The 19875-nt window shown below is 42.5% G+C and overlaps 1 protein-coding gene across 8 annotated transcripts in view; it reads left to right on the top strand.

Moving 5' to 3' along the window:
• Window positions 1-19875, top strand: part of DICER1 (dicer 1, ribonuclease III) — a 69048-nt gene that overhangs the window by 36436 nt on the left and 12737 nt on the right. For 7 of the 8 annotated variants that reach the window (XR_004958583.1, XR_004958584.1, XM_036253290.1 and 4 more), the window contains 14 exons: window positions 1447-1919; window positions 7569-7701; window positions 8904-9146; window positions 9993-10147; window positions 10779-10911; window positions 12004-12079; window positions 12669-12808; window positions 13539-13718; window positions 13947-14160; window positions 14362-14515; window positions 15079-15261; window positions 15504-15609; window positions 16384-16559; window positions 17479-18253. Coding sequence is in view for 6 of the 8 variants with exons in the window: in XM_036253290.1 (XP_036109183.1) it covers window positions 1447-1919; window positions 7569-7701; window positions 8904-9146; window positions 9993-10147; window positions 10779-10911; window positions 12004-12079; window positions 12669-12808; window positions 13539-13718; window positions 13947-14160; window positions 14362-14515; window positions 15079-15261; window positions 15504-15609; window positions 16384-16559; window positions 17479-18253 (3141 nt within the window). In the remaining 2 variants the exon portion in view is untranslated. The remainder of the gene's footprint in view (window positions 1-1446; window positions 1920-7568; window positions 7702-8903; window positions 9147-9992; window positions 10148-10778; window positions 10912-12003; window positions 12080-12668; window positions 12809-13538; window positions 13719-13946; window positions 14161-14361; window positions 14516-15078; window positions 15262-15503; window positions 15610-16383; window positions 16560-17478; window positions 18254-19875) is intronic. The other variant, XM_036253297.1, reaches the window with a different exon arrangement.

The raw sequence follows: 19875 nt of genomic DNA, 5'->3' as shown, positions 1-19875 counted from the left end.
TGACCTCTTGGTGCATGGGTCCATGCTCAATCACTGAGCTGGGCAGCTTGTGTTTATTTTTATATTGAAATGAACGTATGCTTCTATTTAGGCTATTTTCTGTACTTTTTAAATTAAGGCCTTACCTTCTTATCTCTTTGGACATTTTTCATTGAATATACATTGGAACGAGTATACTAGTACCTGACAGACATTTCTATTAAGTATAGCCCTCCTTAATTCAAGAGATGACTTAGGATTCATGTCATGGCTATTTGAATAAAAGGAGTGAGTTCAGTTTTTTTTATTTCTTGGTTAGATGAGTTAGTTCCTGCTCAAACCCTTTGGTTAAACAAATTTTTCTGCTGTTTCTTTGTAACTGGATATGAGCTTGTCATCCCTGAGTGGGATCCAGCTTTGAGAAGAGATCCCTTAGGATACTGGTTCTCAAAGTGTGGATCCCAGACCAGTAGCATTGGCACCCCCAGGAACTTGTTAGACATGCAGACTTTGGGCTTACCCTTGACCTGCTGAATCTGAAGCTGGGGGTGGGGTCCAGCTGGCTGAGATTGGCAAGCTGTTCAGTTACCCTGGCTGGTTTGACTCAGCAGTTAGAATGTCGGCCTGTGGACCGAAGAGTCTCGGGTTTGATCCCTGGCCCTGGTTGGGGTTGTGTGGGAAGCAACCAGTCGATGTGTCTCTCTCACATCGATGTTTCTCTCTCCTTCCCTCCCTCCCTTCCTCCTTCCCTCCCTCCCTCTCTATCTGAGAATCAATGGAAAAATATCCTCAGGTGAGGATTTTTTTAAAAAAGCACAAAACTTGAGGACCATTGTTCTAGGATTTTGCGGACATTTGTGAGTGCTGACACTGGGGTTGAATCTGCATCTTAATTTCTCTCTTGCAGATTTTTTTCTGAAGCAGTAATGTCCAGACTCCTCAGCCCTTGAACTTTCAGTAAGCCCATGCTCAGCCCAGTCTGTCTTTTACTTGCCTGCAGAAGCCCCGTCAGTCACCTGCTGTGGTTCACATTCTGCTCTGCCGGGGGTTGTGCGGCGTGGCTCTCTGGGCGCACTGTCAGAGGAGAGTGGGCTTGCTCTCCCGACACCTGCAGTGACACCCTGCCGCGGGACTCCGCGCACTGCGTCCTTCTGACTAATCCCAGATCTAAAATCAAGTTTCATTTTCCTTATACAAGTGCATCTTTTAATTTCTATTATTTGATTATTTTTGCTGGGAAAAACAAAAGAATCGTTCTGGATGGATAGATAGATATGGAAAGGTAGAGCTTAAGAGGACCACCGGTCCCTCCCCACAGCCTTAGGGTACTACCTCAGTGGTTCTGTTAATATGTGGGATACATTCATTTTGAAGGAGCAGATTGAAGACAACTTAAACTCCAGTCAAACCCCGTAGGAAAGTGCCGTGATTGTTGTGTAGCGTTTGGCTCTTCACATTCTTTCGTAGATACTGTCCGACTGCCGCGCGGTGTTGGTGGTTCTGGGACCCTGGTGTGCAGATAAAGTAGCTGGAATGATGGTGAGAGAACTGCAGAAGTACATCAAACATGAGCAAGAGGAGCTACACAGGAAATTTCTATTGTTTACAGACACTTTCCTACGGAAAATACATGCACTGTGTGAAGAGCACTTCTCCCCTGCCTCGCTGGACCTGAAGTTCGTCACGCCCAAAGTGATCAAGCTGCTCGAGATCCTGCGCAAGTACAAGCCGTACGAGCGGCAGCAGTTCGAGAGCGTCGAGTGGTACAACAACAGGAACCAGGACAATTACGTGTCTTGGAGTGATTCTGAGGATGATGATGAGGATGAAGAAATTGAAGAAAAGGAGAAGCCAGAGACAAATTTTCCTTCTCCATTCACCAACATTTTATGCGGAATTATTTTTGTGGAAAGAAGATACACAGCAGTTGTCTTAAACAGGTAACTCTAAGGTGAACACTTCCCCACAGTGAAGCAGGCAGCCTTGTTCTGTGCGGTGGTCTGCTGGGACAGCTTGCAGAGCCAGTGGCAGGTGACAGGCAGTGCCGGCCGCATTGACAGGGAGGATGTGTGCACAGTCACTTTCTCTAAGGCTAGATTTCCCATGGCTGAGACTTTTCCTTCAGGGATGCCAACCTGTCCCAGTTCATCTGAAATGGAGAGTGAGGACAGAAGAAGTCAGTAAAGCATTCCTTGTTTAGTCATTGTGAGCTTCGAGTCCCACGTTGTCCTTGACGCTGTGCGCGGCGTTGTTAAGCGTCCACAGCGGGCTTTCTCCCGAAGGGACTCTGGGTAGATGTTATGTGGGTCGCGGCTAATTTTCTGTGCTAGCTGTTTTTCTTAGCAAGTGTTGATTCAAGTTGGCCATGGAAAAAGTTTAGAACAATTGGATTCGCAATTCGGATTGGTTCGTAGACTCTGTTAAAGTGTCCTGAATCAGGAGACAGTAAAATGCCAGGGAAGCACCTGGAGAAAGTCGGCAGAGGCGGCCTTGAGCCGAGATGAGGCTGTGGAGCCCCCGCGCCCTCTTCAGCAGCAGCGTGTCCTTCCTGGGCCAGGCCTGCCGAGGCGGGCCTCAGGCTTCTGCCAGATGCTCACCTGGCGGCCCGTTCTGGTTTGGGGTTGTGGGCAGATGCTTGGTTCTTTGTAAGGGCCAAGAAAAGGGGGTTCTTATTTTGTACTTCAGACAATCTACTTTTCCCTGAGATCCATTAATTGGCCAAAGTTGATCCCTCAGAGCCTTTTCTGCAAGTGGTGATCTCTGAGGAGAAATTAAGCTTTGTTTCCTAGGTAATTTGGGATTTTTTTTTTCCTAAACTGCTTCTGACTGGTTTGGGATTTTTGAAAACTTAGTTGAGTAAGGAGAAATTGGACCCTGGGGCCGTCGTCTGGTGGTTTGCAGTCTGGTAATTTTCATAGTCATTGGGCCTGACCCTTGTGATGAACACAGTGAAGTAATGCCGGGTAGGGGATTACACCGAAACCAGGAGCTGGGGGGGGGGGGGGGGGCTTCCCTGACTGCCTAATCCAGCCCACTTACTTTTGTAAAAACGGGAAAGGGCCTCAGGAGGAAAAGTGATTTGCTCTCAGTTTAATTGCTAGTCAGTGACAGAGACAACTCAAGAATCCTGACATCCTCCCTCCTTGTTTCCAGTTCTTTCTGCACCATCGTGCCCCTGGGTGCCGCAGAGCACTGACCGGGCTTTGGATGGGAGGCTGCCAGGAGGAGTGGCTGTGGGGCTGGAAGGGGCAGGACGCTCCTGCGGGCGGTGGCGTTCACCCCTGGCACAGCCCGAGCCTGGTCTAGACACACCCCCGCCCCTGCCGGGATGGCTTCAGAATTCAATTTTCTGGGGCTTGGAGAGAAGAAATGGGTTTTTTTTTTTTCCTTGCTGCCCTTCTGTACATGTGTTTTTAAATGTAGGGATGTACCAGTTTTCATTGCAGGAGTATTAGCTTGAAAAGGTTTATCAAAAAACAATCACTTTGAGGATCAGAGTAATTGTGATCAGCTCTCATAAAATGTGGCTGGAATTTAGTGTTGGATGATGAATCAAGAGCGATTTGATGGTTGACTTTATGGGCAGCTAATTATATATACAATAGAGGTCTTGTTCCAGTTAGCTTTTTAATAAGCTTAGAAAAACTTCCTGAAATCCAGATTCTTTCCTTCCATCAACTTAATGGGAGGAAAAACCCCTTCTTCAGTGAGCAGTTTCTGGGAGTAAAAGCTGTTGTAATACATGTGCAGTTTTCTCTTCTCCTGATAAAAAATAAATAATCAGCTGCTTCTGTGTACAACGTAGGGATTCATGTGCATAGTTTTCTTTTTGCCTTGTATGTCGGGCTTTGTGGTTTATAATTTATCTTTATATATATATTTATTTTTTATTATTACAATACTTCACGAGGTGGGGAAGGTAGATGTTTTTACTGAATTATAGACAAGGAAACAGACTCAGTTTGTGACTCTCCCAAAATAACACTGAATGACACTGGTATGAAGTGCAGAGAATGGCTTCGTTCTCTGATTCCAGAGTTCCTTTCACTGTAAATGACTAGCGTTACGTGACATTGGACAAACCTGAGTCCACACCCCCACACTCGCATTTTCCTGACAACCTTTTGTTTATAGGAAAGTTGGGAAGATAGTGCAGGGTTCCTCTGTCCCCTCCCCAGGTTCCCTCATTATTATTATCAACATCTTAATGTTATCATGGCACATTTGTCACAACCAAGAAACTAACATTGGTATGTCACTATGACCTAAACCGCACACTTTATTTGAATCTCACCAGTTTTCCCATTGATATCCTCTTTGTAAACCAAAGTGCCATGTTGTCTTTACCTGTTATGTCTCCCTAATCTCTGGCCTGATATAGTTTCTCTGTCTTTCCTTGTTTTTGAGGAGTAAGGTCAGGTATTTTATAGAATGCCTCTCAGTCTGAACTTGTCTGATGTGTTTCTCAGTATTAACTGGGGTTTTCGGATATGGAAGAATACCACAGAGAGGAAGTGCCCTTCTTCCGTTGAATCGGGTCATGGAGCCAACATGGGGCATCACAAGTGACGTTAGACCTGATCACACGGTTCACTTGTACTTGCTGGTTTCTCCACTAGAGTTATTCTTTTGCCCTTTTCTTCCTTTATCTTTGGAAGTAAGTGACCAAGTCTAGTTTATTCTCAGAGGGTGAGGTTAAGCTCCATTCCTGGAAAGGGGCTTATCTATGTATGTTACTGAAATTCTTCTTTAAGGAAAACATGTCTCTCTTATCCTACTTACCTATTTATACTTAATGACTCGTGTTCTTTTATCAGTAAGAACTCATACTTATTTTATACTATGGGGTGTAACCTAGTGCTAGGTTTATTTCATTGCTCACGTGGTTCCGCATCTTTGGGGCTAGCGCCTATGCTCCTTTGCTGTGCTTCCTCCTTTTGTGTTTGAGCTCGTCCTCGTCTGTGGTGTGGTGCTGCAGGATGCTAAGCTCTTGTTTCTCCCTGCTTCAGCTCTAGAACAGACGTTCTTCCAAGGGGCTCTGGTTCCTGTTGTTTCTACCCACTTTTTTGAGGTATATTTTGTGTAAGTTACTTTTTAAAGCCTCGGCCCCTTCATCTGTACAATAGTAGCAGTAACTCCCTCTCCTCTTGGACAGTGCATCTAAAGATGGCTCTTTGCTCACCTGACACATGGTAAGTGCGAGTTCCTGGTGCTCTTTGTGCAGACACGTGGGGAATAGTCTCAGTGTATTGTAACTGTCAGGGATCTTCTATTTTTGGTAAGATCATACAGGAGTTATGTTTGATTTTCTCACATGAATAAGAGACTATAAGGAGTAAGGAGATTATTAAAGGTATTATTGATAACCTACTTCAGTACCAGGCAGACATTTCAGATGATGTATTTGTATCTTTGAATTTTTTCCTCTCATGGCAGCCTCCAAATTAACACGTTTAGTCGATCACAGTTTTCAGTAGCACATCCACTGGTTTTGGAATCTGACACATGTATTTCCTGTTGGGGCCATGCTGCTGCCAGTGTGAGTGGGTGGGCACCGTGCATCTGCACACAGTGTGGCAGGTCCGCGCCAGCCGGCTGGGTCAGGCGCAGGTGGAGGGGAAGCAGCCAGAAACTTCGTTCGGACAGTAAGTTAGGTCTGCTGAATATAGTACAACTAATGATTTTAAGTTTCATTTTGTTAGTAGTTAATTTTCATGGAATTTTACAAATATATTGGTCTCTGATGCATTTGAAATAAGAGAAAAACAGTAACCAGTTCACTGCAGGTGTTTCCGAAGCTATGTGCGCTGGAGGACAGCATAGTTTACCACACAGCTCGCTTGTGGAGCGACTCGCAGCAGCTCGGGGTAAGAGGCGAAAGGAACAAGGAGATTTTGTCTCCCAGTCCTCTGGCGCCCTGGCAGCTGGCCCTGCTCGCCGGTAGCTGCCTGCCACAGTACACCTGCCTTGTGTCTCCGGAAGCCTGCTGCTCCGCCTTGGGCACATGACCTGGCATCCTGTCGATTTATCAGAGAGAAATGAGTGTTTTCTCTAAACATTGCCAGCCTACTTACACAGCCTTTCATTTTTGCTCGCGAGAGGTTGTGTTGCTGAGTGTGCTGTTGTCTCCCCTGCTCTCTGCAGTGTGGATGCGAGTTTTGTTGAGGAGAACTCAGCTGATTGAAGGCTGCCAGACTGGTCATTTTGGCAAAGTAAAATACATTTTTTGCCTAATTAAGAGTGACTTGAAATGCACTGTTTTAACTTCCACTGCATGCAAGTTGACGCTCACTTGCATAAACTAAGGTTTGGAAGTGCATAGTATTTCTAAGGTGATTTTATATTTTAGGTTTGGGGCATGTTGTTTGTTTGCATGTGCACTGCTTTTAGTTGCAGATACCCTAAGTTTATTGTAGCTGAATAGAGCTTGGAACGTATGGAGGAAGTTTCTGACTCTGCATTTGAAGTACTTGCATCGTAGACAGGCTCTCAGACTGGCCTGGACATGCCAGGCTGTGCTGATCTGGAGGCAGAGGGACATTTTAGATGGCCACTCAGAGTTTCTTCCAGCTCTTTGATATTAGTCTGTTTCATGTATTTAGAAAAGGAAAAAAAGAATGGTTTGACTTAAAAATGCAGTTTTCTATTAGGAATTTATGCTATGTTGTATGACTTCAGAAGAACCATATGGAATCACTTACATCAGGTGTGGAACCATTTATCGTGTGTGCTGAGTTTTTAAATGTGGATATTTCCAAAATAGCTGTAATGACAACGCTAACTGCTCACCTTCTGTACGTGTAATGTGATCTCCTCCTGCAGCTCTTCCATGTCGTAGCTAGAAGGCCTGTCTTGGTGAGGAGACCATGGGCTGCCACAGAGGAGTGGGCAGGACCAGGGCGGGGTGGGAGAGGTCTGGTGCTGCCCTGCCTGAGTCCAGTATCTGACACACAGCGCCGCGGTCTGTGCCTGGGGACAGGAAGGGGTTGGGACTGGATGTGCGCATCACAGATGCAGGCGTTTCTCCCCCTGGAGCTCTGCTGTCAGTGGTACCAGGTGGTGGGTAAGGCTAAAGGACTAACAGGCTTGCTTGCGCACACAGCTGAACTCTCGGGTTTCCTCTGGGGTCAGGGCGTGTACCTCCTCTGTGAGCCTGGCCGCAGAGACCGGGCGTGCCTGCTGCCCCAGGCCGTGCCTGTACTGAGAAGGTGTGTGGCCTGAAGCCAGGATGGAGGGGAATTCCTGCTTCTCTCTGCCTGGCTCTGGCTCTGGCTCCTCCTGGGCCACATTTCTATTAAGTCATCACTGCCAAATTAGAAAGTTTGAGGCACTGTGACCATTTTATTCATGAGTATAAATCAGTCCTGTATTTGTTGTTATAAGTATTGGGCCCACAGATCTATTCACTAAAGAGTGGCAGTGATTTCTGTTTAAGCTACATTGGGGGGTGGGGGTAGGGATCAAGACCATTTTGTTAGGTGTATTGGTCAAAAATACAAGCATTTCCATTTTAAGGGAGACCTTATAAACAAGGTCTAAATATTTTCCCTCACCAGTGCTTAACTTCAAAATGTATGTGATTTTCTTAGATTGATAAAGGAAGCTGGCAAACAAGATCCAGAGCTGGCTTATATCAGCAGCAATTTTATAACTGGACATGGCATCGGAAAGAATCAGCCTCGCAACAAACAGATGGAAGCAGAATTCAGAAAACAGGAAGAGGTAACTTAAGTTAAAATAATTGTACATTGACAGTTCTCAGAACATATGCAGACACACTCTGCCCATAGAAACTCCCTTTCTTCATAGTTCTTCAGCATTTTCTTGTAGTCTTGAATACTTGTTCAAATTAGAGCAGCTGTCTCCTCTGAGGGAGCTGTGTGTAGTGATGCATAAGTTCAGAATTAGAATTGCTGTCTGGTCAATCAGTTTTGTGTCTTAACTGCTATCAACCACTTCACGTTCCTTTATTGACCTGGTGACACCACTACATTTCGTAGAGAGCAGCACGTGGAACCGTGACTCCTGCTGACTCCAGGGGGCTCTGAGGCGACAAGGGAAAGTTTTTCCTAGAAAGGGTTTTGTTTTGTTTAAAGATTTTTGTCACACTTTTTAAGATTTTAATATAGGAAATAGCATTGTAAAGATTCAAAAACCTAATGTCATGTTCTAACTCAAGAACAAAATCTTTTTATTTAAAGTTTGTCATTTAACTTAAAAATAGCAGGAAAATTTTACATTGATGCTGTTTTCTACATCATATCCTTTTGCCAATATTCCTAGTGTGGGGAGTCCGATAGCCAGAGTCAGATAGATCAGTCTAAAACCCATTTTACTTGATTATTTAACTTATCCCAGACTGGGAAGTGATGTTATTTTAAATCTAATAAGAAAAAATTTTTCACTTTATTTTTTAATTAGCTCTGATTTCTGCAATAGAAAAATTCTCAAGATTCGGGAATATAAATAATGCCTTGCTTGTCATTTTTAATTCCAACTGATTTAGGGATATTAGTGAATTTTGACATCTTTGGAAGAATGTTGGCACAGTCTCACAGACATATGGAGGGTCAGGATGTCAACAGGAGTCAAGACGTGGATTCGTTTGGTCACTTTGTTGGCTGTTCAGAAGCCAGCCCCTTCGACCTGAAAGCTTTCTGTGATCTGTACATGGACGCTCTGTGAAGTTGAAAGGCACTTTGATTTTTCAAGTCATATTCAATTGAAAATCATTAAATCAGAGTTTCTTTGCCCGTGTATTTATGCATCTTGAGTTTTGTTTGATGTCATCTTTCTTACCCTGGCCTTAAAAATTTAGCATGCCCAGAGTATATGACAGAAATGACTGTTGTCACTTACCTTTACTATGTTGTTTTTTGGGGGAAATTTTTTAGAATTGCTATTTTTTGGTGGCTTTTTTTCAGGTACTTAGGAAATTTCGAGCACATGAGACCAACCTGCTGATTGCAACAAGTATTGTGGAAGAGGGCGTTGATATACCAAAGTGCAACTTGGTAGTCCGTTTTGATTTGCCCACGGAGTATCGGTCCTACGTTCAATCGAAGGGAAGAGCAAGGGCACCGATCTCCAATTATATAATGTTAGCAGATACGGACAGAATAAAAAGTTTTGAAGAAGACCTTAAAACATACAAAGCTATTGAAAAGGTAAGATCCAAAAATTAAGACGGTATCTTTAAGTTATTTTTTTATGTGCATAGAAATAGATAAAAACAGTTCTATCTACGAAGAATGGCTTCAATAGGTATGTGCATTGCATATATGATAAAGTTGAACATAATTGCAAAGAGCTAGCAGCATTTGTTTTTTTATCCTCACCTGAGGACATTTTTGCATTTATTGTCATATAGAGCGGGAAGGAGAGAGGGAGTGAGAGAGAGAGAGAGAGAGAGACATCAATGTGAGAGAGACACATCGAGTGGTTACCACCCACACGACCCTGGGTCCGGGGACAAACTGCAACTGAGGTACGTGCCCTTAGTGGGAGCCGAACCCGGCACTCTCAGGTCCACAGGCCGATGCTCTTAACTGCTGAGCCAAATTGTCCAGGGCCTAGCAGCATTTTATAAAGTGTTTGAAAGCTTACAATGAGATAGTGAAAATGGTTGTGTGGATTGTTGAGGAAGAATGCCTGGAAAGTATACTGTTAGTGTGGACAGTGTAGTAACATTTGCTTGTTTGAGCTGTGGAGTGATTTGAGAGTGATGACAGCTCCTATCCTAATGAAAGACTGGTAATCGTGTGTGTGTGTGTGTGTAGGTACAAGTACACTGTAAACCTTGTACCTGTATGAGGAGTGTCTTCACATGATTGATCCTGGGAGGAATGCATTGGGAGAAATTTTGTGCAGCGGTGACTGGAGTATTGAAGTGTGTTTGGAAGAGAGAGCTTTCGTGTCAAGGGAACTTTTTCTATAGGTACAGAGGTAAACAACACACACACAGCAAAGAGGGCATTTGATCTCATCACAGATTCTGTTTTTCAAATGTTCAGATCTTGAGAAACAAATGTTCCAAGTCAGTTGATACTGGTGAGACTGACATTGAGCCTGTTGTGGATGACGATGACATTTTCCCACCGTATGTGTTGAGGCCTGATGATGGTGGTCCACGAGTCACAATCAACACGGCCATTGGACACATCAATAGGTATGGTATGAACGCAGGTACATGGAAAACCTTTGAGTATTACAAGATTTAAGTTTAAATCTGCAAGTATTGCATTGTTGTTTACCTTATGCAAACAATCAGCAGTCTTTCCATTTATGGGTTGCCTTCCTAACCAAGCAGCACCCTTGCTCGGCTTCAGCTCCCTGTGAACTAGCTTCTTGCCCTGCAGCAGCACCCTCCTGAACTGCTGCTGGGGTTCTTGTTCTCGGGCCCTCCTGTGTCAGTACTGGCTGGCAAATGTGAGGTTATCAAGGAACAAACACTGGCAGTGTGATCTCTTCACTGTCCAGCATGGTAGTCACCAGACATATGTGGCTATTTGAATTCAAATTTCAGTTTCAATTACAATTGAAGTTTGGTTCCCTAGCTGCCCTCTCTGCTTTTCAGGAGCTCAGTGGCTGCCCTGTTGCATATACAGAAAGTCTGTGAGACGGCACTGTCCTTCCTGCTGGAAGTTACAGTGAAGCTCCAGCTCCACGTGGGAATTCCACTCCAGTAGAGGGGAAGAGGGACGTCAGCAATCCAATTTGAGGATGTGAATATCAGTACGAACTTTTCTCATCTATTTCTCAGTTGTAGATTGAGCATCAGAATTTCTCTTTCTTCACAGATATTGTGCTCGATTACCAAGTGACCCGTTTACTCATCTAGCTCCTAAATGTAGGACCCGAGAGCTGCCTGATGGCACATTCTACTCAACTCTGTATCTGCCAATTAACTCGCCTCTTCGAGCCTCCATTGTCGTAAGTTTAGAGAAAGCAATGAGTGTGCCTTTAACATGTGCCATACGGATTTTTTTTTTTTTTTTGCTTCTCTAAGCCTGTGCAACTTATAGATAAATTTGGTTTTAAATCTACTTTGAAAAGGAAATATATAAATGTCTTTTGTAGTCAACTACATGTTCAAGTCTTTAATAGACTATGTAACTCATAGGCTGAGAATTGGAATATATGACCTCTGAAGTCTCTATGATCTGATCATTCAGCTGTGTCTTAGATACTTACAGTGACACAGAATTTATTAAAGATACTTGGGCTGCTCTAGTTATTTTATTGTTGACTTGAGAATCTCTGAGTAACTGCTGTCCTTGCTCCCAATGCTGATTTCTAGATATTCCAATATGACTAATTTCTATTGAACATTAAAAGTTGTTCAGTACTGTCTGGCTGGTGTGGCTCAGTGGTTGAGCGTCGACCCATGAACCAAGAAATCGCCAGTTCGATTCCCAGTTAGGATACATACCCAGGCTGTGGGCCCGATCCCCAGTCCCAGGGGGCATGTAGGAGGTGGCCAATCAGTATTCTCTGTCATCGATGTTTCTGTTTCTCTCCCTCTCACTTTCTTTCTTTCTCTCTTTCTCTCTCTCTCTCTCTCTCTCTCTCTCTCTCTCTAATCAATAAAGGGGAAAAAAAATTTAAGTTGTTCAGTACTGCCCTGGCTGGTGTAGCTCAGTGGTTTATAGCATCAGCCTGCGCACCAAAGTGTGGTGGGTTCGATTTCCAGCCAAGGCCACATACCTGAGTTGCAGGTTCAGTTCTCCGGCCCTGGTTGGGGTACATGCGGGAGGTAACCATCGACTTATCTCTCACGTCAGTGGCTCTCTGTTTCTCTCTCTTCCCCTCCCTTCTTCCCTCCCTCGATCTCTCTCCCCTTCCTTTCCACTCTCTCTAATAGGATTTTTTTAAACCTTGTTGACATTTTTTCAAAATAAAGAACTTTTTTCTGGTAAATTTCAACTTAAAAGGTATTGGGGCAGAGGTTTTGTAGGTGTTCTGAGTGTTAATGACAACATAGCTACATGCATATACAATGGAAATGTGTTTTGTTACTTTCAGGGTCCACCAATGAGCTGTATACGATTGGCTGAAAGAGTTGTAGCTCTTATTTGCTGTGAAAAACTACACAAAATTGGTAAGCATTTGAAAAGCATGTGGAAATAAAAATCATGAAGTTAAAACCATTGTAGAACAAAAGCGTGTGAGGGACTTGATAGGTCGACGGATTTTGTGGAGCTGTGAGCTGCTGCGCTCGCTGTGCCCTGGTGACTGGGTGTGGCTGGGCTGCAGGCAGATGTCACTTCTGCTTTCTTTATTGACTCCTTTTACGTACATAAATGTTTTCATTTACTGTTGAATCCGGAATGCTTGTGTTTTAACATATTCTCCCAACTAAATCTACATTAGTGTATAAACTAATCCACTTTTTTTTAAATGGGAAGACTTGTTCTCCACGGCTTTTATAAAGTGATGACAATGTGCTGTTTTCCTGTTCAGATGTTTTTATTTTTGAAACTTAGAACAGTTTATAATTCTGCTCATATTGAATATAGACTTTGCCTTAAGTATCACGTTCAATTACGTTTTTATTACTAAGCAAAGATGCTTTAGTTGTCATTACTCTTCCAGTTGCTTCCTAACGTAGTGCTGCTCTGTGTTATTTACAAATTAATTAGAGAAGCAATATCTGTATTGTTTATGTCAATTGTCTTTAAATTTCTTAGGTGAACTGGACGACCATCTGATGCCAGTAGGGAAAGAAACTGTTAAATATGAAGAAGAGCTTGATTTGCATGATGAAGAAGAGACCAGTGTCCCAGGCAGACCGGGTTCCACAAAGCGAAGACAGTGCTACCCGAAAGCAGTTAGTATTGATAGAAGTGAATAAAAGTCTAGCCTTTCTGACTTTTTCTTCCCTGCTGCACCAGATCTCAGTCCCTCTGTGGGCTTCCCAGAGCCCTGGAACTCGGCCCATTCTGGACCTCCGCTCATCTCCCCCATTTGTACCGTCTCCCAGATCAGCCCCTTTGCTTTCGTATGTGCGCTGGGTCGCATCTGTTTACCTTCTCAAAAAGATTCTTAGATTCACCTGTCAGATTTTATCCAGAATAAATTCTTTTGTTTACAAAGGTATTCTTTGTTTTATTCACTGTAGTGATAAGATTCTTGTTTTACTTATGCTTGGGGCTAAGAAAAAAGAGGACTTACATGGTAAAATAGACAAGTGAAAAGATGCCTGTTCAGATGAGGGTACAAATATTGCTAGGAGTCAGAATCAGTGGTTTCCGTGTATTGTGTCTAGGCTGATTGGCAGGATTCATGCACTAAAGCATCCGAATCTGACTTCTAGTTATAGCTGTATAATCCACCGGGTGTTATAAGGTGGGTGTACTTGGGCCACTGTGTGTCCCAGACCTGAGAAATGTTTCCTCTCCAGTAGGTTAAGTAATTAGGAAGTCTCTTCCTCAGTTATTTCCTTAGCTTTTCCTCATCAGCATCTAGTAAAGCCAGGAATAAATTTATTTTCTCACCAACATCTGGAAAAGAGGCTGTTATACTTGAGCTTGATGCTTAATTTTTATTTCCAATTCTAGATTCCAGAATGTCTGAGGGACAGCTATCCCAAACCCGGTCAGCCCTGTTACCTATATGTCATAGGAATGGTTCTGACGACACCGCTACCTGATGAACTCAACTTCAGACGACGGAAGCTCTATCCCCCTGAGGACACCACAAGATGCTTTGGAATCCTGACAGCCAAACCTATACCTCAGGTAAGACACTTCAGGATGACTGCTTATGTTAGATACATTGTTTCTTTAAAGAAGGAAAAACTACTCAGAGGGACTGTCTTCTGTTATCTCAGTATGTTTAATACTTAAAAATTGAGCCATCTCTTCTGTTCCCTAATAGAAAGCATCATTCCTCTTCTGAAGTTAAATATTTATAAAGGAATACAAAACCTGTTAACCTTTGGGTGTTTTATTTTTCTTTTTGCTAAGATTCCGCACTTTCCCGTGTACACTCGCTCTGGAGAGGTTACCATATCTATTGAGTTGAAGAAGTCTGGTTTCATGTTGCCTCTACAAATGCTTGAGTTGGTAACAAGATTCCACCAGTATATATTCTCACATATTCTTCGCCTTGAAAAACCTGCACTAGAATTTAAACCCACAGACGCTGATTCAGCATACTGTGTTCTACCTCTGAATGTTGGTAAGAAGGACCCAGACTCTAAAATGTTCACTTATACTAGCCAAAAAACGACCGTTTTGCTTAACAACTAGCTTTGGTATATACCACAGAAGTCTCTTACTTTGATAACTCTAGACACATATATGAAGATATAGCTTAAGTAAGAATCTTTTCTGTGTTGTTACATTATAATGAGCTAAAAGAGTCTTTTTCTTCCCTAAGTTAATGACTCCAGCACTTTGGACATTGACTTTAAATTCATGGAAGATATTGAGAAATCTGAAGCCCGCATAGGCATTCCCAGTACAAAGTATTCAAAAGAAGCACCCTTTGTTTTTAAATTGGAAGATTACCAGGATGCAGTTATCATTCCAAGGTCAGTAGTAAGTGGGGATCAGAGTGCTGGTGATACTTTGTTTCAGAAGATACACTTGTTCACATGGGAAAGTAAGTGGGCTGTGATTTTTGACATTGATGTGTCTACTAGAAAATTTAGGTATCTCTTCATGGTGGACTTGTTCTTAAAATCGTACGCTGCAGTAACACATCCTTGCAGCAAGTGTCTGTCACGGTTTGCATTAGTAATGTACAAGCGTTCGCTCAGTTTGGATAGTGGAAATTTTCTACACTGTTCACAGTGATGAGATTACAAGGTACTTAAAGGTGCCATTTAGCTTCCATGTGTTATCCAAGTGTAGATGGTTAGGACAAGGATAAGAATGAAGTAGGGGAGAGTGGTCAGTTAGGTTTTGCTTGATTTAAATGTAGTACTTTTTTTCAAATCCATTTGAAATGTATAATTTGGGATTGAAGTTTTCATTTTTAACCTTTTGAACTCTTTCTTTAAAATCATATTTGCATTTCCATATTAAAAATGGTTGTGTTTGGAGAACAGTTGATGTAAACCACAAGTCACTAAGTTTTTTTTTTTTTTTTCAGGTATCGAAATTTTGATCAGCCTCATCGGTTTTATGTAGCTGATGTGTACACTGACCTTACCCCACTGAGTAAATTTCCTTCCCCCGAGTATGAAACTTTTGCAGAATATTATAAAACAAAGTACAACCTTGACCTGACCAATCTCAACCAGCCGCTGCTGGATGTGGACCACACCTCTTCAAGGCAGGTTTACCTGAGGCTTTCCCAGTGGTCAGCAGGTGCATGGAGAGGTCACTGTCGCTGCTGTCCACCCGTAGACCCTGAGCTCAGATCCTTCACACCCAGAATTGCCCAGGGGTGGGGTCCAAGGGTCTGGGTGTAAGGGAGCTCTTTAGGTGGTTTGTGGGAGCACTGAAGTTGGAGAAGCACTGTGAAAGTGTACTTGTTTTATTCTGTTTGATAACATTGTTTTGAAATTTTTACAGACTTAATCTTTTGACACCTCGCCATTTGAATCAGAAAGGGAAAGCTCTCCCTCTGAGCAGTGCTGAGAAGAGGAAAGCCAAATGGGAAAGTCTGCAGAACAAACAGGTAATGAGTTCGTGGCATCAGCATCACTTGCTGTTCTTTAAAGATAAGTTTGAATTCTATATTATCAAGTGAACTAAGTGACTTGTAAATATTCTGGAAATTGTCCAACCCTAAGGTTTTGTTTTTGTTTAACTGATATTATGTGTTAACTTTTATTTGACTGTGTTTTTGGTAAGTATGAGCAGTTTAGCTTTTATATTTGGTCAGTTGGTACAATTATATCATGAAATCATTCAAATAAAATCATTCGATAAATCCCATTTGGCTTTCAGGGATTATTAAAAACAATTTTTTTTCAATATTTCAATTACAGTTGACATTAGTTTCAGGTGTACAGCGTAATGGTTAGACATTTATAACTTTACCCAAGGAATCCCCTTGATAAGTCCTATGTCTCCCTGACACTATATAGAGTTATTACAATATTATTGACTATATTCCCTATGCTGTACTTCCCATCCCGTGACTATTCTGTAACCACCAATTTGTACTTCTTAATCCCTTCACCTTTCCACTCAGCCCCCTCCCCTCTCCCACCTGGCAGCCATCAGTTTGGCTTATGTTTAGTCTATTGACACAATTATATCATGAAGTCATCCTTATAAATCCCAGGATAAACTCCATGTGGCCTTCAAGGATTATTTTTAAAAATAAGATTTTGCTAGTACTTAGGATTTTTGTTCTTATATTAATGAGATTGATCTTAAATTTGTTTTTTCATCCCTTTGTGTATTTGCTTTATATTTATCTATTCACATTTTTTCATATTCTAAGATACTGGTTCCAGAACTCTGTGCTATACATCCAATTCCAGCATCACTGTGGAGAAAAGCAGTCTGTCTCCCCAGCATACTTTATCGCCTTCACTGCCTTTTGACCGCAGAGGAGCTAAGAGCTCAGACGGCCAGCGATGCTGGCGTGGGAGTCAGATCACTTCCTGTGGATTTTAGGTATGCCTGTTTGCAAAAGAACTGAATTAAGTTTAAGTTTAAATTTTATATAAAATGATTTATAAAAGATTTTAAAAAATGGATGTCTAATATGTGAAATAAATGCATCTTTTGATTCCAAAGTGAAAAATTTATAGATTGAGTCCTATGTTTCTGTAAAGTTGCAGAGAGAGACAAGATACTAAGATAAAAATCATCATCTTCCCTTAGTGAGGGTCATTGAAGTGACAGTGAAAATAGCCCTTTATTACTGTGCTGACGTTCTAAGGCTGTGGCTTTTTGTGAAACCTGATAAATACTAAAAAGCAGTTGCTTCATTTTGTTCTTTGTCTTCATTATTTTCTTCCCACATTATTTTTCCCCCACTAGTAAAGTTTCTGCATTCTAAGGTTAATTATTGGTTTAACCATTCACATTAATTTTGGTTATCCAGTTGGGAAGACGAAGATGGTTCTAGTGATTGAGAAACTTTAAAATATAACAGTAGGAATTGTTGTTAGTTCCTCTTCCAAGTTGGAAGCTCAGGCATAGAGAGGTTATATAAGTTGCCCAACGTTTTCCAGCTGTTAACTGGAGGGCCTGGGATTCCTGTCCCACAGACGGACAGTAGGATTCATGATTTAACCACCACACTGCTATGGACAGGGGATTAAAGCAGCTCCGGGAGCCAAATCCCACTTTACAGTGTACATTGTGCAGACTTCCAGTAGTGGGGATCTCTGCCTTGGAAACACATTTCTCTTCTAAAGTAGGAGTGTGTGTGTGTGTGTGTGTGTGTGTGTATGTGCGTGTATATATATATATATGTGTGTATATACACACACACATATGTATGTCTTTATTTTTACTCAAGTTACTCTTGCTCTAAGCCTAGACCTTTGGAAAGATCTGACGAAAAGTTATAAAAATGTCTTTGCAGATACCCTAACTTAGACTTCGGGTGGAAAAAATCTATCGACAGCAAATCTTTCATCTCAGTTGCTAACTCCTCTTCAGCTGGAAATGACAATTACTGTAAGCACAGCACAATTGTCCCTGAAAATGCTGCACATCAAGGTGCTAATAGAGCCTCCTCTCTAGAAAATCATGACCAAATGTCTGTGACCTGCAGAACATTACTCAATGAGTCATCTGGTAAGCTCCCAATCGACGTTTCAACAGATCTTACAGCAATTAATGGTCTTTCTTACAATAGAAATCTCGCCAATTATGATTTAGCTAACAGAGACTTTCGCCAAGGAAATCCGCTGAATTACTACAAGCAGGAAATACCTGTACAACCAACTACCTCATATCCCATTCAGAATTTATACAATTATGAGAACCAGCCCAAGCCCAGCGATGAATGTACTCTACTGAGTAATAAATACCTTGATGGAAATGCTAACAAATCTACCTCAGGTGGCAGTCCCGTGATGGCCGCGGTGCCTGGCACCACCGAGGCTGTTACCGTGCCCGAGGACAGGCGGGGCTCTGCGCAGAGCCCTTCCCCTGGATACTCCTCCAGGACTCTGGGCCCAAATCCTGGACTTATCCTTCAGGCTTTGACCCTTTCCAATGCTAGTGATGGGTTTAACCTGGAGCGGCTTGAAATGCTTGGCGACTCCTTCCTAAAGCATGCCATCACCACATACCTGTTTTGCACTTACCCTGATGCTCACGAGGGCCGCCTTTCATATATGAGAAGCAAAAAGGTAAGAAGTCGTTCTTTTATTTTGAGCAGTTAGCGAAATTATTCAGTGTGCCTAAATTGGTTTAAAGTGTTGGATAGTTTCAAAGGCTGAGGAAAGTATTAACCTCGGGTTGCCACACTAGGCATGTGCAGCTGAAACCTGTGACACACCTGCCAAGGAGCTGACATGAATCTGTCACTGATGAAGCGCTCAGGTTTGGGGGCTAATTGATCTGTATGCGCCTTTTTTTTGGGGGGGGGGTACGTGCCGCTAGCAGGAACTGAACCCGGGACTCTGGTCCGCAGGCTGACACTCCAGCTGCTGAACCAAACCTGCCAGAGCTGTATGCACCTTTTTTATTGATAAACATTCAGTTCAGATACAACTGTTTGTGAGATCTTGTGCCTTACTTAATTGAAGTGAGTGAAACATTTCTTTAGGAGGGCGCGGTCTTGGTATACAGGCCATACAAACATGGATAAGACAGGGCATTCACAGACCAGCTCATCCTCAACGTTTCGGGAGCTGGGGAAAGAGGAGGACCTTCTAGCTCAGCACTCCCATATATTCACATACACACACACACACACACACACACACATATTCCTACTTTGGAAGAGCCTCAGTTTCTGAGTTAGCAGTACTTGGTAACCCAAAGGAAGGGCGTGTTCTTCAATTTAGTGTGGAATCAAGATTTAAAGAAGGAAAAAGTAATGAAAGTAAAACATTTAATGATGATAAAAGAGGTATCGTAAGTCAGTGTCTACCTGCTTGACAAATGACTTAGCCGCCAGTGACCCTAAGCACTCAGGGAAGGATTGTCACTTGTGATTGGGGATGGTATTAACAGAAGAGGTGAGTTCACAGTGCGCCCATGAAGTGGACAGGTGGCAGAGCGGGTGGCACTCAGTGAAGCAGCTGCAGCAGAAGTGCGTGCGTGTCCGATAAGACTCGAAAAGGCAGGTGGGACGAAGCGTAGTGTGGAAGGTCTTCCATGCTAGGCGTGGGAGTCTGCGCCCTGGATGTTGTAGACACTGATGTTGAAGGCACTTTTTGCATAAGGGTCTACAGCAGCGGTTCTCAGCCTGTGGGTCGTGACCCCTTTGGGGATCGAACGACCCTTTCACAGAGGTCGCCTAAGATATAGCAGTAGCAAAATTACAGTTATAAAGTAGCAACGAAAATAATTTTATGATTGGGGGTCACTACAACATGAGGAACTGTATTAAAGGGTTGCGGCATTAGGAAGGTCGAAAATCACTGATCTATGGTAAACCCTCGATTTTGTGGACCTTGATTTAACAGACTTCGGGTTTAACGGACAAAATTTACGGTTCGTATGTCATGTGAAAATTAACACCCTGTTAATTTTAATTTTAAAGTGCTTTTAACCAAGATTTGCTTTTAATTAAATTAGCAGGTTATATTTTTGTCATTAATTCACTGATATTTTAAACAAATTTTAGCGAATAGCTGTATGTTGAAAAAACACTTTAGTAATTTTGATGGCATAAATAAATATTACATATCTACGACTATAGTCTGCATATTTAAATTCAAGAGTCACCACTTATAAACAGCGTTCCATGAATGATTAGCACATGATCACACCACATCATTTAAGGTGATTGGTTCTGTTGTCT

The sequence above is a fragment of the Molossus molossus genome, unplaced genomic scaffold, assembly GCF_014108415.1.
Source record: "Molossus molossus isolate mMolMol1 unplaced genomic scaffold, mMolMol1.p scaffold_m16_p_1, whole genome shotgun sequence".
Classification (NCBI taxonomy): Eukaryota; Metazoa; Chordata; class Mammalia; order Chiroptera; family Molossidae; genus Molossus; species Molossus molossus.
Note: the sequence above shows the minus strand (reverse complement) of the source record. Positions and strands in the feature narration are given on the sequence as shown.